This window comes from Stenella coeruleoalba, assembly GCF_951394435.1.
Source record: "Stenella coeruleoalba genome assembly, chromosome: 1".
Classification (NCBI taxonomy): Eukaryota; Metazoa; Chordata; class Mammalia; order Artiodactyla; family Delphinidae; genus Stenella; species Stenella coeruleoalba.
In genome coordinates this window covers 37,013,796-37,041,464 of record NC_137169.1, presented here as the reverse complement: position 1 = coordinate 37,041,464, position 27,669 = coordinate 37,013,796, and the positions used below count along the sequence as shown (strand labels likewise).

Below are 27,669 nucleotides of genomic sequence, written 5' to 3'. Positions count from 1 at the left end.
GCTTTTCCCGTTGCAAAGCACAGGCTCTGGATGCGCAGGCTCAGTGGCCATGGCTCACGGGCCCAGCCGCTCCACAGCATGTGGGATCTTCCTGGACCGGGGCACGAACCCGCGTCCCCTGCATCGGCAGGCAGACTCTCAACCACTGCGCCACCAGGGAAGCCCTGTAGATGTATTTTTGATGTATTTGTGGGGAGGAAGTTGATCTCCATGTCTTACTCCTCTGCCATCTTGAAGCTATTCTCTCTCTTTTTTTAAAATAAATATATTTATTTATTTATTTTTGGCTCTTTTGGGTCTTTGTTGCTGCGTGCGGGCTCTCTCTAGCTGTGGCGAGCTGGGGCCGCTCTTCATTGCAGTGCATGGGCCTTTCATTGTGGTGGCTTCTCTTGTTGCAGAGCACAGGCTCTAGGCACTCAGGCTTCAGTAGTTGTGGCACATGGGCTCAGTAGTTTTGGCTTGCGGGCTCCAGAGTGCAGGCTCAGGAGTTGTGGTTCACAGGCTTAGCTGCTCCACGGCATGTGGGATCTTTCCAGACGAGGGCTCGAATCTGTGTCCCCTGCATTGGCAGGGGGATTCTTAACCACTGCACCACCAGGGAAGCCCAAATGTGATATAGTCTTAAGGTGGAATATTTTACAGCACTTAAAGGAATTAGACCTCTGTGTGTCAGTATGCACAGGAAAAAGAAAGTTAGCAATGTGATGGTAGGCAGCTGTAATAACATTTAATTAAATGAAATATACACAAAACAATGTTACATATGTACACACAGATAATTTACAAATGGACTCCAAACTCAGGTTGTACTTGCTCCCAGTGATGCTATATGGAGGTGGTTAAAGTGGACTTCTGATATATTAAGTAATAATTATTAATTCTGAGTGGTGAGTATATGGGCATAGATTGTGCTATTCTTTGTGCTTTTCTATAAAGTTTAATGTCTTCCAAATAAGGAAAAATCACCTAGTTAAATCAAACTTGTAAGAATCAAACTTGACTCTTAGTAAATATATTTAGTAACATTTCTTCATATATCCCAACCTCTATTAACTATATTTTCCAGCAGTTGAGTAAATCAGAGTAATGTATTCATTGATTCAGAAAGCAAATTTTTTTTTTTTTGGCGGTACGTGGGCCTCTCACTGTTGTGGCCTCTCCCGTTGCAGAGCACAGGCTCCGGACATGCAGGCTCAGCGGCCATAGCTCACGGGCCCAGCCGCTCTGTGGCATGTGGGATCTTCCCGGACCGGGGCACGAACCCTGTCCCCTGAATCGGCAGGCGGACTCTCAACCACTGCGCCACCAGGGAAGCCCAGCAAATGTTTTTTGAGCATCTTCCATGTGCATGCATTATGGTGAGTGTTGGGACAGGCCTTTATATAGAAATATTTTCTGCCCTTACATAGCTCATAAACTAATCAGAGAGAAAGGCATTAAAGGGATACTCATGCCCCAAATAAACTCTGATAAGTTCTAGGAAAGAAAAGATTGGGTGCCATGAAAGTCTATAATTGTGGTACCAGATTTAAGGGGCAGTAGGGATTATGCTACTTCACAATAATCCATTTAGATATTTACAGATATAAATCAATTAACAGATGTAAACATATTTATTATCTACTACACTGAATAAGCACTAGATTTGAATTACTTCTAATAAATTATACGTATAGGCATCATTACTAGCTCACTTTTACAAATGACTTGAGTCATGATTAGCGTCACACAAGTAGCAGGGGTGATTTACACCCAATTCTGACTCTACTGCCTATGCTCTTTAATTCTGAGATTACAGCAGAAGCAAACTACTTTGGCCCATGTCCATCTCCAGTAATTTACTCCCTTATCCTTATTTTATACTACACTCTAGAACTCTCTCATTTTAAAGGGAGAACGCAACTGAAGGAACTCTCAAGACAGTTGTTGGAACATTTTAACGTTTTAGAGATTAGTTTGTCAGCAAATCTGAAATAATAAATTTTCCTGACTGAGCAACATACCGTTGCTTACAACGCAGTTTTGTTTATTGAGGAGTTAGTGGTGAAGTTGCTGTATGTCAGGCAGAGGATAAATTATCGAGAAGAAAATAGACATGATCTTTGCTCTCATAGTGTTTACAGTCAGACATTACATAAATATATAAAAATATGTGTGCAACTTGTTATAATTACCATGAAGGTGTAGAAAGACTGAGCCAAGTGAGGAAAACATAAAAGACCTAATTTAGACTGGAGGCAGGGGATCAGGGAACTCTACCAGAAATCACACAGAAAAGTTTTTTTTTTCCCCCCTAGGATGCAAGGTGCTAAAACCCTTTAATATCCACGGAGGCTGCAGCCGCCGTGGCGGTGAGATCTTGGCGCCCCATTGTCCAGTCGGGGGCTGGTGCGACTTTGCCCGGCTCCGGAGGGGACCGCCGACTTTATTCTACATTGCTGTGGTGTGAGGAGAGTTTTCATCACTGGAACTTTCCGATTTTTTCCTAGTGTCTTCCTAGCGTCTTTCTGCCAGATCTTTCGCTCCGCTGTGACCGTCGCGCGTCTGGTCAATCTATAGAGGACCCCGATTTTGAGTTTTCTCTCTTCCTCCGCTCTGCAAGCTTAGCACTTCACAGCGGCTCCTCGCGTGGCTCGCGCCCGGCCGTTGCACTTGGCCACACAGTCCACTCCTCTCCCTCCAGGCGGCAGGTGGGTTGGAGGTGAGCGAGCTGCCGAGGGTCCGGCGCTCCTCGCCCTTGGCTGGCCTCTAGGTTGAGGTCGGCCCAGGGCGAGCGCTCGGTGCGCGTTCTGGGCCGTCTGCGCCTGGCGCGCGCCGCCGGCCCGCGCTCGCTCCCGTCCCTCCTCGCGCTCGCGGCGGCCCGGACGGCGCGCGCCGCCTCTCTCTCTTCCTCAGTCCGCCCCCGTCGGCCCTCGCGGAGCGCGCACCGGACCGGCCTAGGCTCCACACTCAAGCCGGCAGGCTTGCGGGTTTGCTCGCCCCGCCCCCCCCCCCCCCCCCCGGCGCCGCAGCTGGGCGCTTGCGCGGGGCGCGTGGCCGTGGCCAGGGTCTCCGCCGCAGCCGGTGCAGCCGCCGCTGCTGCCGCTGCCGCCGCCTCAGTCAGTCAGTCAGTCCCCAGCAATGGCGGAAGGAGGTGAGCGAGAGGAGCTGCTCTCGCCACCGCCGGTCTCTCCGGCCAAGCGCCTGTGCTCGTGGCCCAGTCCGCAGGCTCACCACCCTCGCGGTTCGCCCGGGGCGGCCGGCGGCGGGGTGGGGGGCGTCGGCGGCAGCTGCCTGCCCCTGGGGGCCCGCCCCCACCTGCAGCCCGAGTCCTTGCTGGACTGTGCCGCCAAGACGGTTGCGGAAAAGTGGGCGTACGAGCGGGTGGAGGAGCGCTTCGAGCGGATCCCGGAGCCCGTGCAGCGCCGCATCGTCTACTGGTCCTTTCCGCGGAATGAGCGGGAGATCTGCATGTACTCCAGCTTCCAGTACCGCGGCGGCCCTGGCGCCGGCTCGGCTGGTGGCGCCGCGGGGGCTTCGCCGGCCGAGGAGGGGCCGCCGCCACCCCCCGGGGCCGCCGCTCCGGCCGGCTCCGCCCCCGGGGCCGCCGCGGCGGGGGCGTCCCCGGGACTGGGCTCAGGGGCAGGAGCCGCCGGCGGCGGTGGTGGCGAGGGGCTACCGTTCCGCCGGGGCATCCGTCTGCTGGACAGCGGCTCCGTGGAGAATGTGCTGCAAGTCGGTAGGTGCTCGCTTGACTCCTCTCGGGTCCCCGGCTTCCTCTTCCGCAGGTGCCTTCTCTTTGCACAAGCCCTGGGCCAAGACCCCGGCTTTCTGCCCAACTCCTGTTCTCCGGTGAAAGGACAAACTAGTCACATAAAAAACTTTTCTTAACATTTCGTTCAGGTCCACTGCTGCTCTTTCCTCCACCAGCCCAGTGCCCGCTTTTCTTTTTGTTTGAAGAGCGAATAGATCTCTTTTTTACTCTTCGTTCTACACCCCAGGCCAAGGCAAGAAGGATGGGGAGGTATGGCTTTCTGGATGTAATAATTTCTGAAATGCGTTTTTCTAATTTAAGTTTAGAGAGGAGAGAATTGTTAGTGAATCTGGAGCAAGCGGTCTTGCAGGGAATGTTTGAGGGACAGGCTGTCAATCTAGTCTTCGCAGATTGAAGCTGGGTATAATTAACTTTAAAAATGGAAAAAATCAACAAAATACTGTGCATTTCAGACAATTTTAATTACCTGCTTTAATATTTCCCCCCCTGGACCAGTGATACTTGGGAATCTAGGCTGTGGACTTAACAATAACCGAAGATGGAAATGTGACAGCTTCTCTTTTCCACACTCCCACCCAAGGAAAAAAAAAAGGCACAATCTGGAGTGGGGGTGGGGTCTATCTTCCTTGTCAGACTGGGGTAAATCAAAAGCTGGTCACATTGGGTTTTTCAAATGCTTCTCATTTAACAAGTCTTCATATTTGCTTTTGTTTTATCTTTTTGTTTGTGGAAAAATGAAAAGGATTTCTTTCTCTTGTACTCCTCCAGAGCTTCTAGTCAGTTTGTTCATCTTATTAAATATACAAATACAGTAGTCCTGATTTGTGGAATGGTTAGGAAGAAAGGGGAAAAAATGACATTGTTTAACATTGACTTGCTATGTGGGAAATTAAAACACTGATTTTTTTTTTCTATTTGGACTGTTACAGCATTTTGGAAGTGCATCTTATCTTTATGCATTTTATTGTACAGTATATGCTCATATTTATTGAAAAAATATTGATTTTTGAAAGGAGTTGGAGAGAGGTTGTTTTTAGAATTAAACAAGCACAGGAACACACATACACAGGAACCCTAGACATCTAGCTGTCTTCTCCCCAGGTAAAACTGACATATTTGAAATTTTCTTTTCATTTTAAGAGTAGTACATTGTGGTGTTTCATATAAGGTAGTCTACTTCTGATTATTGAGAGTCACTGAACCCTGTGTTTCTTTTTAAAACAACATGTACCACAATTTGTTTTGCAAATGTGAAGTGTAAATTTATCTAAATTTATGCTGTGTCAGAATATAGTGACAGTAAGTTGAGAAAGTTTTGTTTATTTGAGGATAGTCCTTTGTGTGTTTGTGTGTATTTTTGAAATAATTAATTGAATAATCAGATAATTAAGGTGTACAGCTTTAATACTGAAAACATGAAAATGAATATAGGCATTTCTTTATTCATCTGTAGACCTTATTCTTTGTATGAGTTTCTATCAGTTAACTTTTAAGATTCTTGTTTAAAATATTTTGAATTGAAAAGTGTCAATTTAAGTGGTCATTTTATAGTAAGAAATATTGGGTTTGAAAGAATTTTCAAACTTTGGGGGGCAGATGAGAGAGAGGAAGAGGTTTAAAGAGGTATATATTTTGAAAGTGACTATAATGTCAAGTTACAAATGAAATCAGATTTTGTGGGTGATCCAGGTCATGTTTAAATCAGATATTTTTCTTTTATAATAAGATAGTTGGCATGCTTATTAGGGTGATGAGCTCTTGTATGATAGTTTTAGGGACTGGAGAAAGGACATATATAAGCATATTTTCTGACTCTTACTTTGGATTTCATAGACGAAGATAGGAGAATGAATTAATCACTTTTAAGTAATGCTATTTGAGAACCATGAGCTGTGTAATCTTTATTTTTCTGACTTTAATTATGCTAGTAAGTGTGGAAGAGAAGGATATTCCATTCTCTATCATTCTGAGTTCTGTATCTTGGCATGAACCATCTTTTAATATGTAAAGTTACAGACCCATCCCTCATCTCTTAAACGTAAAATGTGAGTATGTGACTTAATCTAGATGATAGGTTTTATAAAAGTATTGCCAAGAGATGAGTGAAAAAGTGATTTGTATGTAGCAAGATGGTAATCATGTTCTTCACTTTATAACTTCACTTCAAACTCAATATAATTACTCAGTGATATTAATAAAAATTCTACATATTTCCTTACTGTGTCCAAGCCATAGTTGTAACCTCAGAATTGGGAAGTTACTAAAGGCTGATACTTTAGGAAGGAAGGGATGTTAGGGTATTTCTATAACAACATCTTTTAAAGAAAAGATTCATAAGGGGATTTAAATAAGGAAAACAAGAATACCTTAAAATAAATAAATAACTTTAAAAATAAAGAGAACAGCACAACACAAAATTTGCCGGAAAAAAATTAGACAACAACAAAAACTTGTACAAAGTGTAGGTATATTAAATTCGGTAACTTCTGATTACTTTCCACATGGAATCTGGTAATAGGGAGTCATGGCCTGGTTGAAAAGCAAATGCTCTGTAGAAAACATCAGATTTGGTATCAGAACTAAAACTTTCCCAGCTTGATGTAAGCAAATGGGAGGACTAGGTTGTTATGCTCAAAGGATACATTTCTTTTCCATGACAGTACTGAATCAGAAGTATTGTTCCTTTTAAAAGGGGAAAATTGTATATTAGTGTTTTCATGGATGTCTGTAAGTTTGAAGCTCTGTGAATAGACTTTTCTGATCTCTCAGTATTATGAGGGTAATAGAGTTCAGGTGTTTTAAGCATCTGCATTTTTAACCTGTTTAAGAAGCCCATGGAAATAGTGGTAGTATAAACCTTGGGAAAATACTTACTCAGGAATCTGCAAATGGTATAAGAATGGTACAACTATAATTTACTAATAATTTTAAGATGTTGACCCTTTTTTGCTATCCATCATATTTTAAATGGATTTCTCTGTGTTTGGTAAAACTTAAAGGAGGTTTGTGTCTTCTCAGGGAAATCTGAATTGATTGAGGGAAAAGAAGCATTAACAGTTTTTCTCTTGTATGCAGAAATATTATATTTACTTGAATATTTAGATTTTCAAAAATTGGATAAAGGCATACAGGGTCCTTCAGTGCTGGTATTTCTTAATTATATAAATATCCAGAAATTATCATAGATTCTGACAGTTGAGCCCCATATTTTTAGCCTACATGTTTTCTAATAAACACATAATTTGTATGTGGATAGTCTTCAAGACTAGAGCCACAATGCTAAGTACTACTTTATGTGGAAGAAGTGTAATTACAAAGTTGATAATAATAAAAAGGTCCATTTCAGGAAGTTATCCATAGCTTAAACGTTAACTAGTAAGTTTATAATTATGAGCATGTATATATTATCAATAAACATCTATGAAATTTTTCTATAGTACAAACTTTTGTGAAATACAACAGTAACAAGTATTACAGGTATTGATTTTTATATATAATTTGTTTTTAATCTCTGTTATTTAGGGGAACAAAAGATATCCTCATCTAAAAAGCTTTATAGCATTGTGTGTAAGTTAGAATAGATATAAAATCATAATAAAATTTCCATGTGGGGAAAAATGACTTACTTATATGTGAGATATTACAGCAGGGAAAGCAGCTGCATACCTTTAAGGATAAGTGGTAACATTTTTTAGAGTAGAAACTTACCAAGTTTTAAAATCACATTGCTCTTTTATTTATTTTTTTTGATCAATGAATTCTCTCCTTCCTTATCCACCACAGTGCCTCACACACACATCTTAATATTTAGTAAATGTTTGTTAATTTCCAAAATATACAAACAGCTCAATATCAAAAAAACAAAAAGCCCAGTCAAAAAATGGGCAGAAGACCTAAATAAACATTTCTCCAAAGAAGACATACAGATGGCCAACAGGCACATGAAACGATGCTCAATATTGGTAATTATTAGAGAAATGCAAATGAAAGCTACAATGAGGTATCACCTCACACCAGTCAGAATGGCCATAATTAAAAAGTCTACAAATAATAAATGCTGGAGAGGCTCTGAAGAGAAAGGGACCCTCTTACACTATTGGTGGGAATGTAAATTGGTGCAGCCACTATGGAGAACAGTATGGAGGTTCCTTAAAAAACTAAAAACAGAGCTGCCATATGATCCAGCAATCCCACTCCTGGGCATATATCCAGACAAAACTCTAATTCGAAAAGATACATGCACCCCTATGTCCATAGCAGCACCTTTTACAATAGCCAAGACATGGAAGCAACCTAAATGTCCATTGACAGAGGAATGAATAAAGGTGTGGTACATATATACAATGGAATATTACTCAGCCATAAAAAAGAATGAAATAATGCCATTTGCAGCAACATGGATGGACCTAGAGATTATCATACTAAGTGAAGTAAGTCAGACAGAGAAAGACAAATATCATATGATTTCACTTATATGTGGAATCTGAAAAAATGATACAAATGAACTTATTTACAAAACTGAAATAGACTCACAGACATAGAAAACAAACTTACGGTTACCAAAAGGGATAGTGGGGGTTGGGGGGAGAGATAAATTAGGAGTTTGGGGTTAACATTACAGACTACTGTATATAAAGTTGGTAGACAACGGGGACCTCCTGTAATAGCACAGGGAACTATATACAATATCTTGTAATAACCTACAATGGAAGAGAATATGAAAAAGAATATATATGTTCGTGTGTATAACTGAATTGCTTTGCTGTACACTTGAAACTAACATAACATTGTAAATTAAGTATACTTTGGTAAAAAACAGTTTGATGAATAATGAATGTTTAGAAGTTTAAAAACAGACTTCTCAGTATTCTAAAACTAAGAGAGATACATGAATTTTTATAACGAGTGCAGTGTTAGAAGACATGGGGAAAACTCCATACTTGCGCATATAATAAGCTGATAACAGTAAGTGGTATGAACGTTGCAACAGTGTGTATCTTTTATGTTGACTGTCTGTTTTATGTGAAGAATGGTGATTTATCAGTTTCTTCAAAACTTCAGATGAATTCTTATTGAAAGTGACTTTCTCAAGGAATAGAGCTTTAGATTTTAAAGATAATGAATAAACTAAAGATAGTGGACTTTTAGAGGTTATCTTTATTTTAGGAATTAAAAAAATGTATTATTGAATGTGAATACAAAGTCTAAATTTTGAAGTGAAAGGGCCAGAAATTTACTTAAGCCTATGTGAAACAATTTCTTTGCTCTTGTTTCAGTAATGGCTATTAAAAATCAAGACACTGAGACTTCCCTGGTGGTCCAGTGGCTAAGACTCTGTGTTCCCAATGCAGGGGGCCTAGGTTCGATCCCTGGTCAGGGAACTAGATCCTACATGCCACAACTAAAGACCCCGCATGCCACAACCAAGAAGATCCGCATGCCACAACTAAAAGTCCCACGTGCTGCAACTAAGACCTGGTGCAGCCAGGTAGATAAATAAATAAATAAATAAACTATTAAAAAAAAATCAAGACATTAACCGTCAGTATCTTATGGTTGATGGCTATATATATACACACACATGTTAAAATGTATAGTGCTGTACCCCCAAAAGTCACATTTACTGTATTATTTTAGAAAATAATTTTTAAAAATCAAGATGTTAATATGTCAGTAAATTAATGTATAAGAGAAATACTGAAAATGCTGTAGTAGTTTCCTATGGCTGCTGTAACAAACTGCCACAAACTGGGTGGCTTAAAACAACAGAAATTTACTGTCTCACAGTTCTGGAGGCTGGAAGTCTGAAATCAAGGTATCGGCAGGGTCATGCTCCCTCTGAAACCAATGGGGAAATCCTTCCTTGCCTCTTGCTAGCTTCTGGTGGTTTGCCAGGAGTCTTTGGCATTCCTTGGTATACAACTGCATAACTCCAATCTCTGCCTTCTTTGTCACAGGCGTTCTTCCTATGTATCTCTATCTTCACATGGCCATTTTATAAGGACGTGGATTATTGGATTAGGGGCCTACACTGCTCCAGTATGAGCTCATTTTACCTAATTACATGTGCAACGACCCTATTTCCAAAAAATACATCACGTTCTGAGGTACTGGGGGTTAGGACTTCAACATACCAATTTTGGAGGACACAATTCAACTCATAACAGCTTCTCATGCTTGTTTTTTGTTGCATAACAGAGTTTCATGTGAATTTTAAACTTTTATATGTTGGATATAGCTTAAATTAGAAATCACCAAATTCACTTTATTAGGTAAGCATTATTTCAATTTAATTGATTCAATTTACATGATGATTATTTAATATTTTTAACACATGTGGGACTTTTTTGACAAATAAGTGGTCATTTAAAGGTTAAACCTGTCATCCTTCTTTATAAAAAATGATGACTGTGCAATATAGCACTCAGGGTACATGCATGGATGAACAGATTACTGTGGGATTTTTTTCATGCATAGCATTTATAACTCGTGTATAGAAATAGGTAACCCTCAGTTGTCCAGAGCCTCTTCAGCATCTCCTCCTTCAGTCAGATCACCAGTGGCTTGAGTGTTCTGCCAGTTCTGCATCATCCACTGTACAAGAAGGTATGAGACCTCGCTGATAGCTTAAGGGCATAAAGATCGCAGTGCTTGAAGCTTATCATGGAGAAACAGGAGGACAAACTGGAGATGCTGTACAAGCTCATCCTGGTGGAAAACAAGAGCCTGAGCTGAGGGGCACCTTGTATGGACTTTCTCTGTCATATGTACAAGGAAGTTCAGCAGCTACTGAGCTAGAGCAAGTGGGTAAACAGAATAGGGTCCTAGGCCAGCTTCCAGAAAGTACCCCAGGAGAGCAGAGAAATCTGGACAGTTGCATATCTTATAAGTCATGTAAGCTGACCTCAGTCTCTTTGCTGGGAGGGGGAAGTTTAAGGAGATACTTTCTTTTCTAGGCTGAAGTATCCTACCACTCTGTCATGTCCTACTGATGGAAGGTGCCCCTAATCCCATCACTTTATCTTGCTTTTCCTGTGGTAATGCATGTAGTTTCTCAGTTCACTTTATGTGACTTGGTGTTGGGGAATTTGGAGGCACTCAGACCCTGGCAATTTTATGTGCCCCTTTGGACCAGCCTTCAAGAAGAGAGGGGCAGGCAGGAAGGAGTGGGGATCCCAGGATTACTACAGGAGGAGGGCCTGCTAATTTAGCTCTGTGTTAGCAACAGCTTCCTCTATTAGGGATAAAACATACACATGCACAAGAGCTGGGGTATAGACCATAGGTGGTGGAGAGAAAAATGATCCATCCTTCTTGGGCCTGGAAGTCAGCAGCAACATCAGAGTGGTTGATTAGCTTTCCCTCTCTGCTTCCACTCTTCTTTCTCTCTCCTACAATGATTGGTGATCACCCCATGGATAGAGATGCATTGTCAGAGATGAATAAGTCTGGGAACTGAGTTACAAAATAAATTAAGATCTGGGAGAGATACCAGCCTTCTTTCCAGCTGGAGAGGCCCCAACACTGAATGGTTCTGTAGGGAGTCTGATCATCAACTTGCAATACCTCACAGAGCCAGCCCATTTCCCACTCTGAGCTCCTACTGGAAACACTGCTTCTCCAAGCTGGGGATTCTTGAGGAGAGAGGCAGAGGTGCCTGGAGCAGGTCTCTCCTGCCTGGACACCACTTGGGCTTTGGTATTGACAGAGTGGCTGACAGTTATCTTCCAACCCAAACTGGCTGGGACAGGACAAGGGCTAGCCTTGATGGTGGCCAGGCTCACCTGCTCCCAGCCTGGGATACCCCTGCTCTGGACCTCTTATTTCTCTTTATTGGTTTATTTTTCAATGCATCTTTAATTTGTAAAGAAATGAAATAAAGATATAAAAGAAAAAGAAATAGGTAACCCTGAAAGCATATGAACCATGTCTTAACCTTTTTCCAAACCCCAAGTTAATATGGTTTGGAATTGTGTTTGATATTAGAAATAGACTGCAGTCTATTCCAGATTACTTTTATGTGAATTTCCTACCTTGTGGTTTATTTATAGGGTTATTTCTTCCCTCATATAGGCAGCACGCTTCTTGGCCACTTTTAGCCTGTCATGGAGCTGGTATGCCAAGGAAATCACACTCATTTTAACATTAGCTTTAGCATTATATTATCATATGCTAAATTACTCTGATACTTTTCATAATCACATGTAGCCAACTGATTAATTTTTGGTTCTCAGTATTGAGAAAAATTGTCCTCCCTCTTAGAATGTATAATGTGATATGCTGTAAATTGGTACTCAGTACATGCTTATTGAATGAATGAGTAAACTGTTGTATAATTTAAAAAATATTTATGTAGTATGGAAATCTCTCTTCCTTGATTTATATGTAACTGGAGCCTAGGAGATATACTGGCAAGATATATAAATAAAATAAAGATGTAATTTCTGCATGTTTTTGATTTTTAAAACATATATAGATTAAAAAATACCATTGAAGGTTATTATTAACTAGTTCTTGATTCATTCATTGAACATTTAGCCACTTGTTTTGTGTAAAGCTCAGTAAATAATTGTTTACTTATTTTGAGTAGAAATCATTCCAAAATACTTTGTTTTTCCCTACCTTAGAATACAAACCCAAGTGGGGCACTAAAGCCTATGCTTCTAGAACTGCATTATATTGCCGTCTGTATGTAGGTGGGAAGTTGTAAACTGAGTGGGTACTTGACCCTAAGAAATTCTCTGAAACCTGCTTTTGAAAAGCTTTTTCGGTCATTTGCTTCTTTCTCATTATAATGGAGTGATGAATGTGGTAAGCAAGGCAGTATAACATAGTTACCTTCTTTAAAAATACATTGTTGAATCAAAAGATGAAGTACCCTCTACCTAGTGGTTTTTTTACCTTAAGAACAGTTGTTTTTATATTTATTTAGTCCTTAGGGAAATGCAAATTAAAACCTAAGGAAATACTATACACACACTAGAATGTGTAAAATAAAAGACTGACACTGCCAAGTACTGACAAGGATGTGGAGCAACTAGAACTCTCTTACATTGCTGGTGGGAATGCAAAATGATACAGCCACTGTATCTTTTTTTAAAAAAATTAATTTATTTTATTATTTGGCTGCATTTGGTCTTTGTTGCTGCGCACGGGCTTTTCTCTGGTTGCAGGAGCACCGGCTATAGGCGCGTGGGCTTCAGTAGTTGTGGCTCACAGGCTCTAGAGTGCAGGCTCAGTAGTTGTGGCGCAAGGGCTTAGTTACTCTGTGGCATGTGGGATCTTCCCAGAGCAGGGATCAAACCCGTGTCCCTTGCATTGGTAGGCGGATTCTTAACCACTGCGCCACCAGGGAATTCCCAGAGAACAGTTTCTTATAAAATTAATCATACTCTTAATCATAAGATTCAGCAATCTATTACTAGGTATTTACTTTAAAGAAATGAAAACATATGTTCATATAAAGATTTGTACTTGAATATTCACAACAGCTTTATTCAGAATAGCCCTAAACAGGAAACAACCCATATGTCTATGAAATGGGTGAATAGATAAAGAAATTGTTGTATATGCATATAGTGGAATACTATTCAGCAATAAAAAAGAACAAACTGATGGCCTAAAACATGGATGATTCTTAAAAGCATTATGCTAAATAAAAGAAGCCAGACCAAAAAGAGAACATACAATACAATTCCATATACATGAAATTTTAGAAAGCCTTAAGCTATAGTGACAGAAAGTAAATCAGTGGGGCATGAGGAAACTTTTTTGGGTAATGGAAATGTTCTATGTTGTGATTATGGTAGTGGTTACATGGCTGTATTCATTTGTCAAAACTTAATTGTATACTTAAAATTGGTATATTTTATTGAATGTAAATTATGCCTCAAATTGATTTTAAAGGAAAGAGTGGTGGGTTCCAATCTTGGCTTCACATTAAAATCACCTGGGGAGATTTTTAAAAAAATAGTGCCAAGGACTCACCCCGAATTAATTAAATAAGAATTTGTTGAGAATAAGGACTGAACTTCAGAATTTTTAAAAAGTTCCTTGGTTGTTTTATGTGCAGCCAAGGTTTGAAAACACTGTTCTAGAAAAATGATCACCTTTATTAGTGTTGTCAGTGTTTTTAAACTTATCATAGGCAGTCAAAACATTATGTAATATTTATTACACAAATGCTATGGACTACGTCAACTTTCTTTTCTACTTCAGTCTATTTTCTTTTGTCTATCTTTAGGTTTATTAATGGATCTCAAGGAAAATTATTCTCTTACTACTTAAAATGTGTGTCTGTGTTTTGGAAAGGTCTTATGCAAAAGTGTGTAAATTCTTACCATCAAAAGACACTTGTATAAATGTAATGCCAACATATAATTTTATTCATGTTTGTTCATTCCTCCATTCATTTATAAAACTTATATTTAACATTTTTAAATATTCTGTGCAAAATAGAATATAAATTCTGTATTTAAGGAGTATACAGTTTAGTATAGGATACATGTTAAAATAGCACTTAACACAGTGTTCTGTAATAATAGAGGTAGTTACTGTGGAGGCAAAGGGTAGAAAGTGATTAGAGAAATGAGGACAGCTGGATAAATTGCTCTATTTTAATATTTTAATTGTAAGAAATTTAAAAATTATGTCTAATATTGCAATATTAGATTGAAAACACTATTTATTGCTTACAAGTTAGATTGACCCTTCATGAAATTCTTTCTATATTGGCATTTCTCTGCCCTATAATACTCTAGCCCATAGTTGATTCAAAGGGGTAACATTGGCAGGCAGGAAGATGACAAAAATACTGCAGATATTCTTTTTTTTCAGAATAAATTTTATAGATTTCTGTCTTTAGAATAGCTTTGTTTTATCTTCATAGGATCCTTTTTTTCTTTTTTAAAAAAATTGTTGCTTTTTTAAGGTACGAATATGATAGAGCTAATCAGTAAAATAGATTTTGGTCCATCCATCCATTCATTATCTTGCATTCTGTAAGCAACAGGAGAATGTATTATGCCTTTGAAAGCCTTTGGAGATAATTACATTTTTTCCTATTCATTCATGGTTTTATTGAATGCAAGCCTGCCACGTTAATACATTCAGGAAGTCAGCCTGTTTTATTTTGCTTAAATCTATCAACACCTGGTAAACGGACATGACTGTCGAGCATCACCAACATACATTGATGTTAGTGGTATAAAATCCTTCCCCATGTTATGGTTCTTGTGAAAAAATACTTTTGCTAATCTCTTCTCTCACTCAATATTATATTATTATTTTTATTTTTAATTAAAGTATAGATGATTTAGAATTTTATATTGTTTCAGGTGTACAATACAGTGATTCAGTTTTTTATAGATTATACTCTCAATATTATTGTACTCTTTACTGTCATGTATATTTGCATTTATCTACTATATATTATATTATTACACATTATATATTATATAATATGACATATGATATATATGTGATTATATTATATATTATCACATATATGCAGGGACTATGCAGCAGGTAGCTTCAGAATTCTGGCTCCTCACTATGTCTCAGTTTCCTCAACTATAAATGGACCAGAATGATGGTCCATTTGTTTTATACTCAAAAAGAATTGTTTTGAGTATAAATTAATTAACATGTTAAGTATTTAGAACAGGGCCTAGCACTTATCAGGTATTATGTAAATATTCATTCACTATTATTCTTGTATCAAAATTGTTGAGAGTATTCCATACTTGTTACCTTTCCTTCTTTAACTTTCTTGCCACCTCTGAAGCCTTTTCAATCTGACTTTTGCTTTTGCTCACTATATTAAAATTGATCTCTTAAAGGTCACCAATGACCTCATGATTGCCAGACACGGTATCCTTTTTCCAGTCCTCATCCTTCATGACCTCTGTATAGCATTTTCTGTAGTCTTCTGAACCTTCCTGTTGAAACGTTTCTTCCTAGATTTTTGTTTTACTTCACCATTCTGGTTTTCCTTCTACCTTCCTTCTTTATTCTCTTACCCCACAAAAGTAGGATTACCTTCTTGCCCCAAGTTTTCTAATTAAGCAATCTTATTTATTTCTACAGCTTCAATAACTATTTTAAGAACATAAGTTAGTATCATATAATGTAATGGTTTCAAATTTGTTTCAAGCACCTCTACTTATTTTCAAATGAAATCTTACATAATATTCCAGTTTTTGCAGCAGAAAAATTTGAGATGTTTGGGGAATTGGGATGGGGCCCAAAACTCAGGCAGCTTGGCCAGCTTCTTCCCTTTGATCCCTGAAGCACTTCCAAATAATCTTAATCTTGGGATTTGTAGTCCGGAGATCTGCCTGAGATTTCTCATCTGAACAAGTGTTAGGATTTTTGTGAGATTCTAAAGAAACTAATATACATGAAAGTACTTTATAAATGTCACTGTGCAAATACTATGACTGTTAAGTGTACATCATTTTTTCTCCCTCTTGAATTCAAGATCAGCATGTATAGTTGCCTGCTAGATATTTCTAAATGGATACCCTAATAGCCACTCAAAGTGAATATGTCTGATAAGGGATTAATGTTCAGAATATGTAAAGAACTCCTACAACTCAACAACAAAAAGCAAACAACCTGATTAAAAAATGGTCAAAGGACTTGAATAAACACTTCTACAAGGAAGATATGCAAATGGCCAATAAGCACGTGAAAAGATGCTCAACATCACTCCCTGATTATTAGGAAAATGCAAAAAACCACAATGGGACATCATATCCATTAGGATGACTGTTATAAAGAAAACCCCCCCAGAAAATAACAAGTGTTGGTAAGGATATGGTGAAATTGGAACCCTTGTGCATCACTAATGGGAATATAAAATGGTGCAGCTTCTGTGGAAAATGTTATGGTAGTTCCTCAAAAAACTAAACATAAAATTACTGGATCCAGCAATTTCGCTTCTGGGTCTGTGGCCAAAAGAATTGAAAGCAGGAACTCGAACAGATATTTGTACACCCACATTATAGCAGCAGTAGTCACAATTGCCAAAAGGTGCAAGCAACCCAAGTGTCCAACGACAGATGAATGGATAGACAAAATTTAGTGTATACATCCAATTTACTATTATTCAGCCTTAAAAGGAAGGAAATTCTGACACTTGGTACAACATGGATGAACCTTGAGGACATTATGCTAAGTGAAGTAAGCCAGACACAAAAGGTCAAAAATTATATGATTCCACTTATATGAGCTACCTAAAATAGGCAAATTCATAAGAAACAGAAAGTAAAATAGAGGTTACCAGAGGCTGGGGGGAGAGGGGAATGGAAAGTTATTATTTAAGGGGTACACAGAGTTTTATTATGGGATAATGAAAAAGTTCTAGGTACTTCCCTGGTGGTGCAGTGGTTAAGAATCCGCCTGCCAATGCAGGGGACACAAGTTTGATCCCTGGTCCGGGAAGATCCCACATGCTACGGAGCAGCTAAGCCCATGTGCCAAAACTACTGAGCCTGCGTTTTAGAGCCCGCGAGCCACAACTACTGAACCTGCATGCCACAACTACTGAAGCCCGTGCACCTAGAGCCTGTGCTTCACAACAAGAGAAGACACCGCAATGAGAAGTCCGCACACTGCAACGAAGAGTAGCCCCTGCTTGCCGCAACTAGAGAAAGCCTGTGTGCAGCAATGAAGACCCAGTGCAGCCAAAAATAAATAAAATAAAATAAATAAATTTATAAAAAAAAGAAAAAGTTCTAGAGATGGATAATGGTGATGGTTGCACAGCAGTGTGAATGTACTTAATGCCACTGAACTGTACGCTTAAAATGGGTAAAGAGTACATCTTGTTTATATTTTACCACAAGAAAAAATGTTTTAAAAAAGGCTACATGTCATATGATTCAGTTTATATGAAATGTCCAGAATAGGCAAATCCTAAAGACAGAAAGTAGATTCGTGGTTTTCAGGACCTGGCGGTAGGGAAAGTAATTGCTAATGGGCATGGGGTTTCGTTTTTGGGTGATGAAATGTTCTAATATTAGATAATGGTGATGATTGCACAAATCTGTGAATATACTAAATACCACTGAATTTTACACTTTAAAAGAGTGAGTTTTGTGATATATGAATTACATCACAATAAAGCTGTTATTAAAAAAGCAAATATTCCAAATAGGAAAAAAAAAACTTCAAAGACATTCTTTTTCTTAGGAAATGAGGTCTAAATTCCTAAGCCTTATTATTAGAGACTGGGGTTCACATTTCAGTTCTGCTACTTTCTAGCTGTGTAACCTTGGATGACAAGTTACTTAACCCTTCTGTGCCTCAGTTTCTTTATCTCTAAAATGGAGACACCATCTCAGAATGTTTATATCATAGTTAAATGAGATAATGTATTCAAAGTCAACTTGGAGTTTCTTACACATTGTAGCGTAGTACTATGAATATTAATTCTCTTTGTTTTAACCTTCCCTGCCTCTTAATAGTCTATACATCTGTTCTTAACAGTGCCTTTTCTTTATCTACTTAGTTGAAATTAAACCTTCCATTTTAGTCCTATGCATTATTCAGCAATTGTTTATTAAGTACATATTATGTGTTAGGCTCTTGTCTAGACGCTTGGAGATATGGCAGTGAATAAAAGAGAGTTCCTGCTTTCATGGAGCGTACATTTTAGTTAGGGGACAGACAGCACTTTCTACTTTCAGCTTGTGTTGTAATTATTTATTATTAGGTATGATTTTCTCTTCCAGTCTGTAAGCACTTCTAGGGCAAGGACTGTATCCTACAATATATTCAGCATCCAGTACAATACCTAGTAGAATTCATAATGGACTTTTAAGAGGTCTTTGTGGGAATGAATTGAAACCATTATCTTTTTAATTTCTATGATTTTCATAATAGTGATTCCCAACACTGCTGCTTTATATTTTACTCACGTCACTTGAGGAACTTTGTTAAAATACGTTCTGGGGCTCTACCCTTGTAAATTCTAGTTGACTAAAATTGGAATGGGGCTCAGGAATCTGTTTCTTTGACAAGCTCTCCAGGTTTAAATGTTTGGGATCCAGTATTCCATAGTACTTAGCACAGTGATTTACATGGAATATGCTTAGTAGATGTTGATTGAATTGCTCTACTGATTGATTTATACACTAGTTTTTTCCAAACCAGATTTGGAACTTGTGGGTCAAATTGAAAAAAATGGATAGAATGGTTATAGGAAAGCATTATATGAAAAAGTCATTAAACTTAGCAGTACTGCATTTGCTATTAGGAAAACCACTAATATCTATCCATTGTTCTTTTTATTTATTTATTTGAGTAATTTTTAAAAATAAATTTATTTTTGGCTGTGTTGGGTCTTCGTTGCTGTGCATGGGCTTTCTCTAGTTGCGGTGAGCAGGGGCTGCTCTTTGTTGCGGTGCGCGGGCTTCTCATTGCGGTGGCTTCTCTTGTTGCAGAGCATGGGCCCAAGGAGTGTGGGCTTCAGTAGTTGTGGTGCATGGGCTCAGTAGTTGTGGCACACGGACTTAGTTGCTCTGTGGCATGTGGGATCTTCCCGGACCAGGGCTTGAACCCGTGTTCCCTGCATTAGTAGCAGATTCTTTACCACTGCACCACCAGGGAAGTCCCTATCCTTTGTTCTTTTTATTTCTTTATTATTTTATTTTTTATTTATTAAAAAAAATTTTACATCTTTATTGAAGTTTAATTGCTTTACAATGGTGTGTTAGTTTCTGCTTTATAACAAAGTGAATCAGTTAAACATATACATATATTCCCATATCTCTTCCCTCTTGCGTCTCCCTCCCTCCCACCCTTCCTATCCCACCCCTCTAGGTGGTCACAAAGCACCGAGCTAATCTCCCTATGCTACCTATGCTATGCGGCTGCTTCCCACTAGCTATCTATTTTACGTTTGGTAGTGTATATATGTACATGCCACTCTCTCACTTTGTCCCAGCTTACCCTTCCCCCTCCACATATCCTCAAGTCCATTCTCTAGTAGGTCTGTGTCTTTACTCCTGTCTTACCCCTAGGTTCTTCATGACAATTTTTTTTTCTTATATTCCATATATATGTGTTAGCATACAGTATTTTTCTTTCTCTTTCTGACTTACTTCACTCTGTATGACAGCCTCTAGGTCCATCCACCTCACTACAAATAACTCAATTTCATTTCTTTTTATGGCTGAGTATTATTCCATTGTATATATGTGCCACATCTTCTTTATCCATTCATCCGATGATGGACACTTAGGTTGTTTCCATCTATCTCCTGGCTATAGTAAATAGAGCTGCAATGAACATTTTGGTACATGACTCTTTTTGAATTATGGTTTTCTCAGGATATATGCCCAGTAGTGGGATTGCTGAGTCATATGGTAGTTCTATTTTTAGTTTTTTAAGGAACCTCCATACTGTTCTCCATAGTGGCTGTACCAATTCACATTCCCACCAGCAGTGCAAGAGTGTTCCCTTTTCTCCACACGCTCTCCAGCGTTTATTGTTTCTAGATTTTTTGATGATGGCCATTCTGACTGGTGTGAGATGATATCTCATTGTAGTTTTGATTTGCATTTCTCTAATGATTAATGATGTTGAGCATTCTTTCATGTGTTTGTTGGCAATCTGTATATCTTCTTTGGAGAAATGTCTATTTATATCTTCTACCCATTTTAGGATTGGGTTGTTTGTTTTTTTATTATTGAGCTGCATATGCTGCTTGTAAATTTTGGAGATTAATCCTTTGTCAGTTGCAAATATTTTCTCCCATTCTGAGGGTTGTCTTTTGGTCTTGTTTATGATTTCCTTTGCTGTGCAAAAGCTCTGAAGTTTCATTAGGTCCCATTTGTTTATTTTTGTTTCCATTTCTCTAGGAAGTGGGTCAAAAAGGATCTTGCTGTGATTTATGTCATAGAGTGTTCTGCCTATGTTTTCCTCTAAGAGTTTATAGTTTCTGGCCTTATATTTAGGTCTTTAATCCATTTTGAGCTTATTTTTGTTTATGGTGTTAGGGAGTGTTCTAATCTCATACTTTTACATGTACCTGTCCAGTTTTCCCAGCACCACTTATTGAAGAGGCTGTCCTTTCTCCACTGTACATTCCTGCCTCCTTTGTCAAAGATAAGGTGACCATATGTGCGTGGGTTTATCTCTGGACTTTCTATCCTGTTCCATTGATCTGTCTTTCTATTTTTGTGCCAGAACCATACTGTCTTGATTACTGTAGCTTTGTAGTATAGTTGAAGTCAGGGAGCCTGATTCCTCCAGCACCATTTTTCGTTCTCAAGATTGCTTTGGCTATTAGGGGTCTTTTGTGTTTCCATACAAATCATGAAATTTTTTGTTCTAGTTCTGTGAAAAATGCCAGTGGTAGTTTGATAGGGATTGCATTGAATCTGTAGATTGCTTTGGGTAGTAGAGTCATTTTCACGATGTTGATTCTTCCAATCCAAGAACATGGTATATCTCTCCATCTATTTGTATCATCTTTAATTTCTTTCATCAGTGTATTATAATTTTTTGCATACAGGTCTTTTGTCTCCTTAGGTAAGTTTATTCCTAGATATTTTATTCTTTTTGTTGCAGTGGTAAATGGGAGTGTTTTCTTGATTTCACTTTCAGATTTTTCATCCTTAGTGTATAGGAATGCCAGAGATTTCTGTGCATTAATTTTGAATCCTGCTACTTTACCAAATTCATTGATTAGCTCTAGTAGTTTTCTGGTAGCATCTTGAGGATTCTCTATGTATAGTATCATGTCATCTGCAAACAGTGACAGCTTTACTTCTTCTTTTCCGATTTGGATTCCTTTTATTTCCTTTTCTTCTCTGATTGCTGTGGCTAAAACTTCCAAAACTCTGTTGAATAAGAGTGGTGAGAGTGGGCAACCTTGTCTTGTTCCTGATCTTAGTGGATATGCTTTCAGTTTTTCCAAAAAAGGGGAAATCGACAGTAACACATTCATACTAGGGGACTTTATCACCCCACTTTCACCAATGGACTGATCATCCAAAATGAAAATGAATAAAGAGACACAAGCTTTAAATGATACGTTAAACAAGATGGACTTAATTGATATTTATAGGACATTCCATCCAAAAACAACAGAATACACATTTTTCTGAAGTGCTCATGGAACATTCTCCAGGATAGATCATATCTTGGGTCACAAATCAAGCCTTGTTAAATTTAAGAAAATTGAAATTGTATCAAGTATCTTTTCCGACCACAACGCTATGAGACTAGATATCAATTACAGGAAAAGCTCTGTAAAAAATACAAACACATGGGCTTCCCTGGTGGCGCAGTGGTTGGGAGTCCGCCTGCTGATGCAGGGAACGTGAGTTCGTGCCCCGGTCCAGGAGGATCCCATGTGCCACGGAGCGGGTGGGCCCGTGGGCCGTGGCCACTGGGCCTGAGTGTCCGGAGCCTGTGCTCCGCAGCGGGAGAGGCTGTAGTGGTGAGAGGCGCGCGTCCCGAGGAAAAAAAAACAAACAAACACATGGAGGCTAAACAATACACTACTTAATAACGAAGTGATCACTGAAGAAATCAAAGAGGAAATCAAAAAATACGTAGAACCAAATGACAATGGAGACACGACGACCCAAAACCTATGGGATGCAGCAAAAGCAGTTCTTAGAGGGAAGTCTATAGCAATACAATCCTACCTTAAGAAACAGGAAGCATCTCGAATAAACAACCTAACCTTGCACCTAAGGCAATTAGAGAAAGAAGAGCAAAAAACCCCCAAAGTTAACAGAAGGAAAGAAATGATAAAGATCAGATCAGAAATAAATGAAAAAGAAATGAAGGAAACGATAGCAAAGATCAATAAAACTAAAAGCTGGTTCTTTGAGAAGATAAACAAAATTGATAAACCATTAGCCAGACTCATCAAGAAAAAAAGGGAGAAGACTGAAATCCATAGAGTAAGAAATGAAAAAGGAGAAGTAACAACTGACACTGCAGAAATACAAAAGATCATGAGAGATTACTACAAGCGACTCTATGCCAATAAAATGGACAACCTGAAAGAAATGGACAAATTCTTAGAAATGCACAACCTGCCAAGACTGAATCAGGAAGAAATAGAAAATATGAACAGACCAATCACAAGCACTGAAATTGAACCTGTGATTAAAAATCTTCCAACAAACAAAAGCCCAGGACCAGATGGCTTCACAGGCAAATTCTATCAAACATTTAGAGAAGAGCGAACACCTATCCTTCTCAAACTCTTCCAAAATATAGCAGAGGGAGGAATACTCCCAAACTCATTCTATGAGGCCACCATCACCCTGATACCAAAACCAGACAAGGATGTCACAAAGGAAGAAAACTACAGGCCTATATCACTGATGAACGTCGATGCAAAAATCCTCAACAATATACTAGCAAATAGAATCCAACAGCACATTAAAAGGATCATACACCATGATCAAGTGGGGTTTATTCCAGGAATGCAAGGATTCTTCAATATACGCAGATCAATCAGTGTGATACACCGTATTAACAAATTGAAGGAGAAAAACCATATGATCAAATCAACAGATGCAGAAAAAGCTTTTGACAAAATTCAGCACCCATTTATGATAAAAACCCTCCAGAAAGTAGTCACAGAGGGAACTTTCCTCAACATAATAAAGGCCATATATGACAAACCCACAGCCAACATCATCCTTTGTGCTTTTTAAATGCTAGTTCTTAACATAGTGTGTCCAGAATGATTCTCCACATTTTAATAGGTAGTACGTTTTTGAAAAAGCACTGGAAAAGTCTGAAAGGATTTACATCAAACTTATAAATAATCTCTGTGAAGAGAAAGGGGAATAGGGATGACCAAGCGGAAATTTAATCTGTATTGTTTTAATTATTTTATAGTGAGAACCTATTTACATATTCCTTATATAATAATGTAATTAAAATAAGTTAAAGACAATATGATTTCTTCAGCTGCATTTTGGTCAGCATCTTTGTCTTTTAAGTTAACATGTGTTGGACAGATGTCATTTTACCTTTATAAACGTGATTTATTTTAGGGGTTCTTAACCTGGCACCTGTAAATGGCTTTCAGGGATCCAGGAACTCCTGAAATTATTTTCAGATTTTACAAATGCATATGGACATTTTGCAGAGAAGACAGTATATAACTTTCATTTGATACTCAAAGGGATCTGTAACTCAAATAAGTTCAGGAACCACAGATTTATGCAGAAGAATCTGCTTTATTTGATAAAAATCCTGCAATAAGTTCCTCTATTGCCTTTGAGCCTTGATATGTATAATATGGGTGGATGTGATTCATTAACCATTTTTATTCTACCCATTTCAGGTTATGAATAGGATAGTTACTTTATTTTCTTATAGGTTAACACAGATCTACTGTTTGCTATTTCTACTGAATATTTCAATTTTGTCATCTTTTATATATTCTGTTTTGCTACTTATCTAAATGCTGCTAAGTTCCTTTTTTTTTGTTTTAACAGAATGATGGCTTGACATTATTGTGCCATAGACAGCTAAGTTTTAATGATTTGCACTAGCTGAAATAATATCCTGTGAGGTTACTGAATAGAGTAGATCATAGCTACCTCTTTATCGAATTTTCCTATGGAATCAGATTTTTTAGGTTATGTTTCCTGGGAAATAGACTCTGAGATGGAGATTTGCCTGCAGAAGGTTTATTGAGGAACAATACTTGTAACGGAGCGAGGGAAGCAAGATTAGGAGGGCAGAGAGATTGAACCGATGCAGTTGCAACAGAGACTTTAGTCAGTCCTTTTGGGAACTCTGGAGCTTGGATGACACTTCAGAGCTGTCTGGAGTTAGATGTGGGCTGACCTGACGGCGTAACCTTGGGTGGCGTAGTTTCATTCTGTGGAAGAGATGGAACTACACAGTTCTCCTTCCCAGTTGCAGAAGGTGCTTTAAGCAGATGGCTTTCAACTGTCAGCTGGTTCAGGGTCTGCCTCAGCTACAGAGAGCTGCTTCACCTGCGGTCACAGTCTTCTAGGGGCAGCTTGCAAACGGCTGAGCAAGGTGCGGGTATAAAGGTCTAGCTATTTTTGACAGGCAGTTCTTGCTCCAGGGAACTGTACCTGGTTGTCAGGCCTGCATTACAGTTTGACTTCTTCCTCTTCTCAGTCCTGCTTCTGTTGCCTTTCCTTCACAGGTATTGATTTCTAATAAGCATCTTGCATCCCAAATTCCCTCTCAGTGTGTGCTTTCAGAGAACGCAACCCATGATACTTTGGTTGAGGGCAGTTTGTGGAGGAGGACTTGGCTGTGAGCTACTAGCAGCCAACTCTCCTGGCAGTTAGAGGAATGAATGCCTTGGTCTTGAAGGGAGTATCTGGTCACTGTATTCCTTGTGCCTCTTGGATTCATTTCATATAGTAATTTCACCCCATGTGGAAACAAATTCTCCAACATTCTGTTTGGTTTCTTATAAAATGTGGGGAATTTACAAGAGTGAGATTAGCAGATGAATTACAACCTCTTCCACTACAGCTAGTCTCCAGATAACAACTGATATTCACTGTCTCCCTCCACTAATTTCCAGTCTAGATTCTTGGCTAGCATCTCTTCTTGTCTAGGTGGCTTACCAGATGGGGTGACTGTCATGACTGAGGAGTCTGAGCCTAGTTACCATGCCCTTTTTAGGTCTTGGCCACTATACTTGTTCATTTACTGTCAACATTGGGCAAGGGGGAGTATCAAGAGATGCTCCAGTGATAACCTTGATGCTAAATGTCATGTACTTCCTGATGTTACTTTTCTTTGTGTTGGTAAATCTGCTTAATTTCATAAACACCATATGTTGCTAACATAGCACATTATATTTATGCGACATTAAAATCAGATCTATTATGTGGGTTTTAAAGATCAAATATAACCTTGTTGAATCTGCTTTATTAATGTTTCTTTGATACATTATGGGAATGATTATTGCAGAAGTTTGTAGATTTTCACCTCTTGTGTTGTCCCTTGCAAATATTATTAATATATCATCAGGATAATTAGCAACAAAAGAATTTACTTATCCAAAATCTTATGTTTTTACTTGTAGTATTTTAGTATAGTTTTATTTAGAACTTTAGTTAGTAGTGAGTAGTTTTTTTCGCACTTTCTCCCCATTACCTATTCACTTAGAGATTAGAACTGAAAAAATGAGAAGGAGTTGGATTTTAACTTACTGCAGTTATATAGCCATGTGATAATTATGTCATTTAGCAAACCATCAAGACAAGTTAGCATTGCTGGGAGGTTTTAGTAAGGAACCTTCCTTCTGCTCTGAAGCCAAGGCTGCTTGATGAGGCCTTGAAGGTGAGAGTGTTGGCAGTGTCCCTGAAGAGACTTAGTATTTTGGAACTGGGGGGCTCTCTTAGCAGACTTCCTTCCTTCCTTCCTTCCTTCTTTCCATCCTTCCTTCCTTCCTTCCTTCCTCCCTCCCTCCCTCCCTCCCTCCCCTCCTTCCGTTTTTGCTTAACACTTTTGGTAAGATATAATTCACATACCCATTTAAGGTGTATATTCACAGATATGGGTAGCCATCACCACAGTCAATTTTAGAACATTTTTATCATCTTAAAAGAAACCCTAGGGGACTTCCCTGATGGTCCAGTGGTAAAGAATCTGCCTTACAATGCAGGGGACCTGGGTTTGATCCCTGGTCAGGGAACTAAGATCCCACATGCTGCGGGGCAACTAAGCCTGCAAGCCACAACTGCTGAGGTTGTGCACCTCAACTAGAGAGCCTGCGTGCTGCAAACTACAGAGCCCATGCTCTCTGGAACCCGTGTGCCGCAACTACAGAGCCCACGCACCCTGGAGCCTGCACGCCACAAGTAGAGAAGAAAACCTGCACGCCACAGCTAGAGAGAAGCCTGCGCACCACAACGAAGAGCCCGCACGCCACAAGGAAAGATCCCATATGCCTCAACGAAGATCCCCCGTGCCGCAACTAAGACCCGACACAGCCAAAAATAAATAAATAATAAATCTTAAAAAATAAAAAAAGATACTCTATACCCTTTAATAGCACTACCCAATCCTATTATCCCCTCTAACCCTAAGCAACCACTAATTTCTGTCTCTATGCCTATTCTGGACATTTCAGATAAATGGAATCATATAACATGTAATCTTTTGTGACTGGCTTCTTTCACTTAGCATAATTTTTCAAGGTTCATCTGTGTTGTTGCACACATCAGTACTCCATTCCTTGTTATGGCGGAATACTACTCCATTGTATGTATATACTACATTTTGTTTATCCATTCCTTAGTTGTTGGACTTTAGTGTAGTTTCCCTTTTGGTTAAGAATAATGCTGTGATGAACATTCATGTACAAACTTTTGTGTGGACATATGTTTTCATTTCTTTTGGGAATAGAATTGCTGGGTCATATGATAACTCTATGTTTAACTTTTTGAGGAACTGCCAAACTATTTTTCAAAGTGGCTACACCATTTTATAATCCCCCCAGCAATGTATAAGGGTTTCAATTTCTCTGTGTGCTTGCCAACAATTGTTATTACCTATCTTTTTTATTATTGCCATCCTAGTGGGAGTGAAGAAGTATTTCATTATGGTTGATTTTGATTTGCAATTCTCTGATGACTAATGATATTGAGCATCTTTTCATGTGCTTATTGGTCATTTATATATCTTCTTTGGAGAAATGACTATTCATATCCTTTGCCCATTTTTAAGTTGGGCTGTCTTTTTATTGCTGAGCTGTAAGTGTTCTTTATTTATTCTGGATAGTAGTCTCTTATCACGTTTATGATTTGCAAACATATTCTTACACTTTGTGGACTGTCTTTTCACTTTATTGGTCATATCCTTTGAAGCACAAAAGTTTTTAGTTTTGATGAAGTACAGTTTATTTTTTCTTTGTTGCTTGTTTTCTTGAT

The 27,669-nt window shown here is 38.8% G+C and overlaps 1 protein-coding gene across 1 annotated transcript in view; it reads left to right on the top strand.

The window, feature by feature from the left end:
• The first annotated feature begins 3,008 nt into the window (after positions 1–3,008).
• Positions 3,009–27,669, top strand: part of ZSWIM5 (zinc finger SWIM-type containing 5) — a 260,178-nt gene continuing 235,517 nt past the window's right edge. The window contains exon 1 of the mRNA XM_079903847.1: positions 3,009–3,718. Within this exon, the coding sequence (XP_079759973.1) occupies positions 3,121–3,718 (598 nt within the window). The 5' untranslated portion in view covers positions 3,009–3,120. The remainder of the gene's footprint in view (positions 3,719–27,669) is intronic.